Source organism: Trifolium pratense, linkage group LG3, assembly GCF_020283565.1.
Source record: "Trifolium pratense cultivar HEN17-A07 linkage group LG3, ARS_RC_1.1, whole genome shotgun sequence".
Classification (NCBI taxonomy): domain Eukaryota; kingdom Viridiplantae; phylum Streptophyta; class Magnoliopsida; order Fabales; family Fabaceae; genus Trifolium; species Trifolium pratense.
In genome coordinates this window covers 38,762,209-38,775,390 of record NC_060061.1, presented here as the reverse complement: position 1 = coordinate 38,775,390, position 13,182 = coordinate 38,762,209, and the positions used below count along the sequence as shown (strand labels likewise).

At 27.9% G+C, this 13,182-nt stretch overlaps 1 protein-coding gene across 1 annotated transcript; it reads left to right on the top strand.

Annotated features, from left to right (window-relative positions):
* Positions 1–9,459: 9,459 nt before the first annotated feature.
* Positions 9,460–12,979, top strand: LOC123913840 (wax ester synthase/diacylglycerol acyltransferase 4-like). The gene is made up of 5 exons (XM_045964716.1): positions 9,460–9,846; positions 9,930–10,502; positions 10,890–11,243; positions 11,480–11,617; positions 12,622–12,979. The coding sequence occupies exons 1-5, from the start codon at positions 9,664–9,666 to the stop codon at positions 12,784–12,786; spliced, it is 1,413 nt and encodes a 470-aa protein (XP_045820672.1). The 5' UTR covers positions 9,460–9,663; the 3' UTR covers positions 12,787–12,979.
* The last annotated feature ends 203 nt before the right edge of the window (positions 12,980–13,182 follow it).

Here is a 13,182-nt window from a genome sequence, read left to right as displayed (position 1 = left end):
ATGTGCAAGGAATGAGTTATGTATATATAATAGATCATAACTTTATATAAGCTCATATCCATATATATTGGTGGCTTCTAGGGTGAGGGCTCAATTAAGTCCCTCACCGGTGAGGCATGAAAAAAATACCATCAGATTAAATCAATGGTTTAGATTTATTTTAAATAAAAATGAGAATATCTGCATATCTTCACACACAATTTTTTTCCCTATTTCTTCCTCTCTATTCTAATTTCTAACCTACCCTTTTCTCTTCCCCATATGATTCCTCTCCAAAATTTACATGAAGATGCAGAGATCTACTTGTACTGCTAACCCCAAACAAAACAGAAAAGAAACATAAGCTTTATTCAATTTCACCATGACGTGTTTGTTTTTGCCGCCAATTAGCGTCACAAGTTTGTGTTGTGCAGAAACACGTGTTTCCTTACTTTGATTGCTTAATCCAATTTATCAATTCACTCATCCACTCCAAAATATAATCAAATAATTAACCTCCTTTTCTAACTTCTTTAGTTTTGAAGAGAGAAAAAAACAAAAAACAAAAAAAAAAAAAACTCAAATTCTTCATCAATATGTCGTATACATGTATGTCCCTCTGCTTTCGCTTTCACTAAAATCCAACCACCGCAAAATAATATACTAATCACCGTCGTCACGATTTTTTTTATTTTCAGAGTCATCTTTGCACAAAATTTTGGTCGAAAGACAGAAATGGAGAAGAAACAGAGAAAATATTGTGTGCGAAAAATGTAGATGTTCTCATTTTTATTTGCAACAAATCTAGACCAATGATTTAATCTAATGGTATTTTTTTCATGCCTCACCGGTGAGGGACTTAATTGATCCCTCACCTTAGAATCCACCCATATATATATATCCGATTAATTTAGTTTTTTTTTTGTTACAAATTAATTTGTATATATCTAACAATCAATACAAAAATAAGTGAGTTACGAATATTTTTTTTTTTCTTTTGATACGATGATTTTTTTAAAAATATTTTTTTGAGAAGATTTTTTTTATTTTAAATAATGAATTAGAAAAGATTCAATTGAATGTCACGTAAACAATTTCTCTAATTAAATGACATCTAATCAATTTCTATAAGAATGTATGAGATTTATGTATATAATATAATAGAGATATTGAAAAAAAAATACACAATATAATTTTACGTCGACATATAATGAACATCTTGCATTTAGCCAAATTATATAGATATTTTAAAAATTGTTGTATTATATAACATATTAGAATAACTGTATCATATCCTGTCTCAATCCAGTGTTTGGTGACAAAACATGATATGATAAGTTAATCCTAAAACTTATTCTATCTAGTTAAAAAATAACAATTCTTTTACAAGGGTAATTTTATCATTTAAATATGTTATACATGTCAAATAACCGATTATCCCAAAACCTTAAGGTTTTAGGATAGAGTCATATCAATGGTTTTATATTATTTCTAACAATACATGTTATCATATTATTATGAGGAAATATGTATTAAAAACATTATATAATAATTATCATGTTTGCTATCCTGTGTGCACCAAACACATGATAGGATAACTGAGGATAATTGTTATCATGCTGATATCATATCATATCCTATCATGTTTTATATCATATCCTGTCACTATCCTATCCATTAAATTTTATATCCAATAAATATTTTTAATAATAATAATAATAATAATAATAATAATAATAATAATGGTAGAAGGAGAATCTTTCCTTTATACGTAACGTAACGTCTAGGCCAGGTGAATGACTTTCCCTACACAAGACTGGTTAAATCGGTCATTTGTTGAATGTAACAAAAAAACAACCAGTCATTTGTTGTTAGTTATTGTATTCGTTTAGAAGTCCAATTCTGCGATAACGATAACACTTAATAGTTAATATTGACACATAACAACCAACGAACCAAAAGGCGGTGTTATAAGTATTATTAAGCTTGCGTCAAAAAAAAAAAAAAGTATTATTAAGCTTGATAGATCGATCTCCCACCGTGCACAAGTATTATTTATCATTAGATTGTGAGGTTTTAAGTATCTTATGATGCATGCATGCATGCATCATCAACACCTTATACTATTATCTTCCTCTCTTTTTGTTTGTTGTCTCTGTCAAAGCAAGATTCACACACAACCACCATATTCTACTCCAATGTTTTATTATTGTTATTAATTTGAAATATTTAATAAGATGATCCAACAGGATATATTTAAAAACGTTTTCATAATATAATAATAATATAATATAATATCTTTTATATTATAAGCTTGTATACACAAGCAAACTCTAAACCCTAATTTGTTTTCCCTGTTTTCCCTCCATTTTATCTTGCAATTTTTATTAAAAAATAATACAATTTTGTCTTGACTAGGATTCGAACCCACAACCCTTCAATGCAAGCCAATATTTCCAACCATTATGGCAAGTATACCAATTGTGATTAAAATTATGTGCAATAATTGATAAGCACCATCAATTTTAAAAGTATATCATATCAAAATTATTGTTGACTATATTATTCATCACGAAATATTTTTATATCTTTCCTGATCAATGATTTTTTTTTCTACCGGATCATAAATTTAGAGAATAATTATCATGTGAGATTTGGAAAGTTATTATCAAACTCAATTCTACTAAATCAATTTTTTTTGCAATACAACCAAACACAACCATAGTCATGTCACTAATCACATTCATTATTTTGTTTTTAATATTGCAGATTTAATATTAACCGATGATCAATTGATATAATATGCACTAGCAGACCAATTGTGATTTAAATTATGTCCACAAAGTGTTAAGCTTCATCAACTTTCATATGAAAGATTTCATACGACAATTAAGCACCATCAATTTTCATTGCACAATTTAAACAATTAAAAACCGATAATCTCTTATATTATAAGCTTGCTAACATAAGCTAACCCTAAACCAAATTTTTTTCCCCTCATTTTCTCTTTCTTTTTATTGCAGCTTTATATTAAAAATATACAGATTTGTCATCGAACCTGCATCTCTTACTTACAATAAAACATTTCAACCGCTAAACACATGTGCTTCAATTATGAAAGAATTTAGGAATCCTAATATGTTAACCCTGTTTTTCAATAAATTTGAACGGCGAAATTAATCACAATTTTTATTTATTTATGGGTGTCTACTTAAGTTTATGTTCTTGATTACATCTTTAATTTTTTTTTTTAACCTTTAATTATCATTAATTTTTTAACCTTTAGTTATCAGCAATTTTTTTTAATAAGTAAACAAAACGATGGGGTTCAAAAATTATTTAAAAAATATATAAAATATAAAATAAGCACATAAACAAATATAGAATAATTAGTCCATGAAATTCCCTATACTACTCTTATTGAAAATGCTCTTAGAATTTTTGTATTTTATTTTTTATTGTTACATATTACACCTAATTAGACTCATGCACCGCATGGGTCAAAGTTCTAGTTAATAGTAAACGTCAATTATCATCTCCAAGCTTCTAGGCTTATGCTGTTGCAGTTTCGGTTGTTGGAATTAAATTAAATGGCTTCATTACAATTGCAGAAAATAAGTGGTTTATGATCAAACACGTACGGCCTCAGTGAAATTAAATTATATACTGATGCATAGAAAAATAAGTGGTTTATGATCAAACACGTACGGCCTCAGTACAAAATCAGTGTTCCACACTACCAATGAAAGAGTACAAAAAGGATTGTTCTACTTTTTGGTAAGTAACACTTTTATAACTCTTTTTCTTTTTTAGCAACACTTTTATAACTCTTGTTGTTAAGAGAAAGTATCTTTTTATGAATTATTATAAACTTCATAACTTGAGAAAATGTATTAAATACATTAATTAAAGATATAATTTTCTTTCAATTTATTCTTACTAGTGGCCAAACGGGCACGTTCCGTGCCCGTTTGTGTGGTCCATATTTTCTATTTTGCTAACATATATATAAATCGTAAACAATGATTTTAATAAAAATGTGATTTTTATTCAATTCAATTTTTGCGTACTTTTAGTTTCCATTTAAATAAAAAAATGTATTTTATGTGCATTGATCGACATAATAGGTAAATAAACACCTTGATGGATTTAGAAGTACTATCTCTGTCTCAAAAACGATTGAGAAAGGCTAAGAGAACGCGTCAGTACACCACATCCTGAAACTGTTCTCATAGCCTATGTCAACGTTTTTTTTTGCATTTTTTTTATACCGATGAGGGTGCATTACACAATGGCTTTTAGGCGTTGCTATAGAATGAAAATATTGTAATGAAAGAAAAATAATTTAATAATAAATTTTACTATATTTAAGAATGACTTCATGCAATTTTTCTTATTTAAAGAAGGTGTACAAAGTAAACGTTGTTGATAGCATAAGCTATATATGGTTTTAAATTGTGGTATGTATTTTCAATTGCGGTGTGATCTCAATTATGTGTACCACCACATCGTACCGCATCAGGAAGCCTATCATTCAAGCCATATGAACTCCCAAATATTCTCTTCTATTCCACGTTTTTTGAAAAAATGAAACACTTTATCCTATCCTCTTAAAAATTGTAAGCACATTACCTATAATGAAAACTGAAAAACTAAAAAGAAAAAAGATCACAGTTTGACCATCCTTTTTATATTCTCATTGTTGTATTTGTTCTTGACTCTTGGCTTCAATGATGAACTTAAACAAAGCCACCAGAAAAGAAGAAAAAAATTTATATTCTTAATTTATGAACCAATCTTGAAAAAACAAAAAAATAAATAAATACAGAAGAAAAATAAAAGTAGTAAAGTACACAAAAAGCAAAACACTATTTCTAAACTTTTTTTTAATGTGTTATTTTTACAATTTTATGTTTATATTGTAGTATTTTCTTTGCCACGTTTAGTCTGGAACTCTTATTTATCATGATGACCACATTAACTTTCACTGTGTGATGATATCATGTTCCTTTGGAACTGCATATAATATTTAATATTGGTTAAATTTAATATGTGTCCTTAATACACTTGTTAATGTACTATAGATAGATAGATAGTAATTTTATGTTAAAAATGTGTATTTTATCCTATTAGAAGTCAAAAATTATTTTGTTCAAGATATAATTACTATTTAAAATTACTACTGTAAAAAAAATTACTATTTAAAATAACTTAAGGGCACATGTTAACATGACCTTTAAGATTTTAGGAAAAATTGTAGAATAATCAAAGTTCAACTTTTAAAATTAATACATACATTATTGCTTCAAAAAAAAAAATTAATAGATACATGAAGTTTCAAATAAAATTGTATATGTACTTTGACCATTGGCAATCATTAATTACAATCGATTTGCATTCCACTTAGTATGTGTAGCCTTCAACATTTAGGGTTGCCTTTCACATATCTTCAAGAGGACATGAATGAACAAATTCAAACACAATTGATTTCAATTAAAAAACAATTGAACAAATTACTAATGATAACTAAAATACTGTAATATAGTTGAATTTTCTTTTGCTGCACTCTCGACATATGCTACTCCGACGACGTACCCTTAGAGTTTAGGTGTTCAAAATACCATAGTATATTTGACACAATTGAACAAAATTAGTGTCCATATTACGGAGTTTTGGTCCACATGTAATCACAAATAGGTAAATATGCACAAATGAAATTAATTTTTAAAAAGAGAGTCTTCAAAATGAAAACCTGAAACAATTTAGAAGAATGATGAAAACCTGCAGAAAGAAAGGAAAAGATAAAATGATGATGGTTTTTTATTCTCACACCAAATGTATGTATTGCTATTGGAATGCATGATCAAAGAAGAAAAAAATGCATATAAAGTAAAAGTAAAATAAAAGAAAAGATTATTTTAACCTTATCATCCATATTGATCATGTAATTAACCTAATTACCTATTTTTAAACTTGAGAATTACCCAAATAATTCAAATAGAAGATTCCAACATCTTAATTAGGTTCCGTACACGATCTAAATTGAAACATATATGAGAACTCTCTCTAATAATGCACCATGCATATATCACAGGTCATGATATCACCACCATACCAAATGTACAAAAATGCAATATTATGTAATAACACTGATACAAATTAAATGAAGCATCCCAAATATACACATTTTCTTTAAAAGAGATAGAAACGAAAAACTTATTGAAGTGTTCGATAGAATTATAATTGAAAACAAACTCATTAATAAAGAAAGAATATATAGAACCTGATAAATCATACGCTCTTTATTTAAATTAATAAAGAAAGTGTTCTATAACATGTACTAAACTATCAAACCTATAGATAGATATATAAAAACTAAATTTAAATTGACCATTGTTGAACCAACAATATATCTCATCGATCTGCACCTATTATTTCATATTTTCTCCTATTGTATCTCTTCTTCTTCTTCTTCTTCTTCTTCAATTTATTTTTCTTAGAGACACAACCATTTATTTCTCTCAATGTTTACTCCATTGGGGTATCTATGAATTAAAATCAAGAATAGAGATTAATAATGAAATTGATTAACAAACAATAAGAAAAATAAATAAAGAATAGACATTACTATATAACTGTTAAAAAAAAAAACTATATGAAATAACATGAGAATCCATCAATGTTCATCAATTATCCTTGCCAATTAAACTTATTAATTAAATCTTTATCCATCACCACGTCTCTCTTCCAATTTTAACCCATGCCTTTAAGAAAAAACAGAAACATAAAAAAATTAAGAATGAATGTGAGAGATGGGTATTAAGAATGAAAAAACTTGAATCGATGATCATTGAATCATCTTACATAAAATGTGAAAAAATAAAGAACACTACAAAAAATTGTTAAGTGGCGGTTGGAAGATAAAAAAAGAAATTGAAGGGAAGTTATAATTATTTTTGTCATGGCATAGATGTAATTGTTATGAAGGGTATTTTTGGAAGAAAAATAGGCTACACCAAATTTGGAGTTTTCCCTTTATTATTGTTATAGAAGATAAATTATAAACAATCCATATAAATTGTAAACTACCATTGAACCATATTTAGAGAAGATGTTAACAAAAAATTTAAGGAATGATAAATGCAAACACAAATTAATGACATCTATACAAAAATAATTTTTTTATTTAAAAAAATGCAAGAAAGAATATGATTTAATCAATTAATCGATGTATGTAATCAAGTGATTTCTTGACAAAAATAAAAATAAGTACAGAAATTAAGTGATTCATACTTTATTGCTCGCAATAGATTAGAATTTTAAAGTTTTCTTTGACAAATTTAAATGAATTTGTTTTGATGAAAAATAAATAAGAGAAACACATGCATATTTGGTATGAATATACAATTTCCTTTTCAATTAAAGGGGGATGTTTCCATGAGTTACATTGTAGTAAAGGGTGTGTACATTCCTTTCGTTGCATGTGTAGTAACCTTTTGTATCATTAATTTTTGTTGTCAAAGATCTTGTGCAATGTAATACCATTCATCCACACTTGAAACTCCCTATAGAACCATGGTAGACAAAACATCAACAAAACACATTAAAAATTAACAAAAGAGCTAGATAAAATATTGGTTTTTTTTAATGGGAAAGGTTAAAACTCAATAGCAAATTGAGGTTGGGATTCTCCGGTGGCAAGCAAAGACTGCTCTAATTTTCCATTCATTTCACACTCTCATCATCTTATTTCTTTCTTTTTTTGACTTTTCTCTTAAAATAATTTTTTGGTAAAAAAAACAATTTGAATAAAGTTTTGGAAAAGATAGAGAAGATATAGTGTGTGTCCATGTTTTCTATGAATAAACTTTTGGTAAAAAAAAACAATTTGAATAAGTTTTTAACTATGAATCTCCACGTCATTTGAACAAAAATTGCAAAAAAATAAAAAATGCAAAAACAATGACATTGAAGTGAATATGTATAGAAGAATAACATAGAAAAAATGTAAAATCAATGAAACATATCAATCAAAAATGTAACAAAGCAATTTATTTTGATACGATTACGTACTATTTTATTCCGTCAATTTCTTTTGGCAACAGCAATGCATGAAAGTTAGTTTGGAGGAAGATAACTATATCTGTGTTTATTAAGTTTTCTTCTAAAAATTCTGTAAAAAATAAAATAAAATTACGAAAACAAAGTCACATAAGTGCATCGTGAACAAATTCACATAAATAGTTAAGAAATAAAAAATTTAACATAGTTATTTACTTCAATCTTTATCTATGATTTGAAACATGACCATACAATATGCCTACAAAACAATTAAAAAAAATGTTAAATGCATAGACAATGACATGACATCTAAACAAAAGGAAAAAGAAAAACTTTGAAATAAAAATTGATTGCTTGCAAGTAAGTGATATCTTATGGTTTCCTTTGAGAAAGTAAATTAAATTTGTTTCGATGAAAAGAAAGGGGAAAAAAAAGAGCACATACCAATTGCTTATACATTGCAGCGCATGTACCCTTGTCGTGAAGCAAAATTGATATTAGAGAAACATGAAAAAGAGAGGAAGAGAAACATAATTGATAATGTATCAGTTATATTGAAGTTTGTGTTGAAGATATACAATGGGTTAAAGATAATAGAGAGAAAGTGATATGAAAAAAAAACTACCAATGAAATAGTAAGTTGAAAGGAAGTTAAATTTTTTTAAAAAAAAAAAAAACTGAAAAAGGGTATATTTGGAAGAAAAAAAGGCTACACCAAAACAATGTTTTCCCTTTATTATTGTTATAGATAATTTCACTTGGCATTTCCTATTTAAAATAGATAAATTTATTTAAATAATTTATCCAAATTATTGTTGGCAGTTGGCATCTTTAAAGTTTAAACACTAGAGACCACATGATCCATCTCTTTAAAAGACGACCCATCCCTGATATTTTTTTTTGGTGAATGACCCATATCTCTGATATTATTAACAATACTTCTTCCGTCTGATGAGTCCCATCTCATCATTTATACAAGGTTAAATATCTTTTTGATCATATAATTTTTCAGAATTTTTATTTTAGTTCTTGAAGAATTTTTTCACACTTTTTAGTCTTGAAGTTTTTTCCGTCAATGTTTTTAGTTCCTACTTTTCATTCAACTCGTGCATACTTTCACATTTTTGAATGATTTTTTGTATTCATATTTATAATATTATAAGAACATCTCCGATAAAAATTTAGAATTTTTTAACATAAGATGAATTATTTATGAATTTTTATGTACAAAAAACTAAAAAATTCATATTTAATTCATCTTTTGTTAAAAAAATTTAAACTTTTGCAACAAAAATTCATATAATGTACTAAACATGACCGCAGAAAAAAATTTAAAATTTAAAATTGTATGTACACCTAATAGTTGAGTCTAATTTAACCGTTATTAGACAAACTTATGAAGTGAAAACTATCTATTCTTAAAATGTATTTTTAAACCTCATCTCATCAAATGTAAGCATGGGAGCCTTTTAAGTTGCAACCATCCTTAATTAATTCACAACAAGAAATTAAACTTATCCGCTACTATAAGTACTTAGAGACAAGTATTCAATCTTTATATATTCATTCACAAGTTAATTAGAGTCTCTACATCCTACTAACACGGTGCACAGTATATAATCGATGGACAACTTAGAAGATGTAACACAGCCAGTAAGTCCAAGTGGACAGTACTTCAACACACCACCCTTATGTGCATATGTTTTTGGATTTTTGGAATCAGAAATTCCAATTGATGACTCTCAAACTATGTATTTGTTCCAACATGTCTTCTTACCTATCAATCCACGTTTCTCCTCCATAATGGTACATTTTATATATATATATATTTACAAATTTCTATTTACAAATTTTTCATATGATAAATATTAACTTGTACTTGTATGTAGGTGAAAGACAAAGATGAGAAAATGAAATGGAAAAAAGTAGAGGTGGATCCTAAGGATCATATAAAGGTTCCAATATTCCCCCAAAATGAATCAAATGAACTCTATGATCAATATTTTGATGATTATGTGTCAAAGATATTAATGGAAAGGACACCACAAGACAAACCCCTTTGGGAAATTCATTTGATTAAATATCCAACAACCAATGCTGAAGGCACTTTAATATTCAAACTTCATCATGCACTTGGTGATGGTTACTCTTTAATGGGTGCTCTTCTTTCTTGTCTTCAAAGAGCTGATGACCCTTCTCTCCCTTTGTCTTTTCCTAACCGTAAATCATCACAATTGTTACCTTCTAAGAAAAGTTTTTTGATGAAGTTTCCTTCAACCATATTGTCCTTTTTCAATTCTTTCTCTGATTTTGGTTGGAGTGTAATCAAAAGTTCAATAATTAAAGATGATAAAACACCTATATGGAATAGTGAGGAAGGTCTAGAGTTTCAACCTTCTGTACTATCAAACCTATCTTTCTCTCTTGATGAAATCAAAACTATCAAGTCTAAGCTTGGAGTGGTATGGTTAATTTATATATGTATACAATTTGAAAATTAAATCATCTATAGCCAAAATTGAATCCTCTGTGGTCGACAATTTCAAGGCATTCACATATTTGGGACATCTACGGCCATTTGATTTTGATCAAACGGCTCATAAAAAAAACTTATTTTTAAAATTTTAATTTCAAAATACCGATCTTTAATTTGAACGGTCTAGTTTTGATTGAACAACTATTGATGTCCTAAATATATGGATTAGTCACTGCTGGAAATCATGATCTTCTACCACCACCATCTATATAGAATATATAATTTCATCTTTGTTTTTTTTTTTTTTTTTTTTAAATTGTGATACTATATATAATTTCATCAAATTAAGCTAAATTAGTTATAACTTTTGCAGACGATAAATGATGTGATTACTGGGATAATTTTCTATGGGATTAGGTTATACATGCAAGAGATTGATAATAAGACAAGAACATCAAATTCTACGGGATTGGTGTTGCTTAGTACTAGAAATATTGGAAATTACCAATCAATTCAAGATATGACGAAGCCAAATTCAAAATCTCCATGGGGGAATCATATTTCTTTCTTGCATGTATCTATCCCCAAATTAAGCACGGCCGGTCTATCTAACCCCTTAGAATTTGTTTGGGAAGCACAAAAGATAATAAAGAGAAAGAGAAATACTTTCACTGTTTATCTTATTGAATGGCTTTTGGATATGGAGTTAAAATTAAGAGGACACGAGGTGAGTATTTATGTAAATTTGTTTTTAGAAGTAACTTTACCGACTCCACATATTTCGGAAGTACACGTTTAAAATTATTGATTTGCCCAAAAATACATATTTGGACAAAACTAATTAATTTTTGACTTTTTACAGATGTGTATATCCGAAGTGATTTGGGGTAGGAAAAGTTCCTACCTAGTTCTTTTATTTGTATCATGACATGAAAATGCTTGAACTATTAACATGTGTTGTAGGCGGTTGCTAAACATATCTATGGTACATTGAGAAATTCAAGTGTCGTCATATCTAACTTGATTGGCCCTGTGGAGCCTATGGCTTTGGCAAACCATCCGGTGAAAGGCTTGTATTTTACGATGACCGGTGGACCTGAGGTAACTATGAAGCTTTCTCTTCCATCGTTCTCTTATTTTCTGAAATTTTATTTTTGCCCCACTGAATAAAGTTCTGATCATAGATTCCGAATTTTTTAACCGCGTTTTAACGGAACGTGTTGTTATGTACTTTTCTGAAAACTAAAAAAAGTTCGAAATTTACATTCCGAACTTTATTTCCAAAGGCAAAAATAGAATTTTAGGAGATACGAAAATGATAGGAGCTAAAGAGAAAAATTCGGTAACTATTATCTTTATATTTCCAATATAAATAATTTTTATACAAGCATTTGTCGATCACTAAAATTACACATATAGTTAGTCGGTTGGTTATAATTAGTTGATAATGAAAGTTTTTCATATTGACATTGTATCGAAATTATATCACATACTATGTATTAAACTTTGACATACATATTTACTCTTTCATGTTTATTTTAGGTTTTAATTTAGTCACTTATGTTTAAAAAGTTTCAATTTGGTCCCTTATGTTATTGATTTCAACATAAGTTGACCCTTTTCGTTAAATTTTGAGTTAATTTTTTCTAATTTTTTGTTAAATTTTGAGTTAATTTCTTCTAAAACTTTCACAAAGTACTATCCTAAGTGGTTCATGTACGCAAATTCATTAGACAAGTCGACGATTTAAACAAAAATTTGACAAAAATGATCAACTTAAAACTTTTTAAACATAAGGAACCAAATTAAAACCTAAAATAAACATAAAGAAACAAATATGCGATTAAGCCTTAAACTTTTCATAACTACTTTTTTGAAAGGAATACAAATGTAAGGATTCCCACATTGGTTAACATGGACTAAATGACGATAATGTGGAATTATGTGCACATATATAATATGCCAAATGCTAGTTATTTTAAATTGAAGCACCTTTCCAATTTATCATGTTTATAAAAAAATGTTAGTCAACTTTAGTGATTTTACAAATATAATTTTTTTATAAATATGTTTCCATAACAAGATATGATCCTTTTTGGTTGCAGAGTATAAATATTGCAGTTATGAGCTATACAAAAACATTAAGAATTACTTTGAAAACACATAAAGGCTTTATTGATGAACAGAAGTTCAAGTTGTGCATGGTAAGGGCTTTTGAGGACATATCCAAGGTAGCAATGGAGATTCCCAGCAAAACAAAGATTAATTAAACTTATGTATGAAGAAAGAGAGAGTCAAGTGATAGTTTCAAGGTAGCAATGGTAAGAGCTTTTGAGGACATATCCAAGGTAGCAATGGAGCTTTTAGGTTTAATGTTTAATGTTTTATATTTTATATTTTTTTTGTCAGGATTGTAATATTTTGTATTATTATTTGTATTAGTAACATTAAATTTATATCTTATCTCATGATTGTAATGGAGGCTCACTCTCTCACTCTCACGAAGCCCTAATCATCCTCATTCACTGAATCGTTCTCCCTCTCACGACACTTCAATTCCTCTCAATGAACCGAAGCGCATCCGACCATAATTCTTTCGGCGACCAAATCATAATGTGTTATAATTTGTTGTTTATTTGTATAATAAATATAAATAATTATTACAA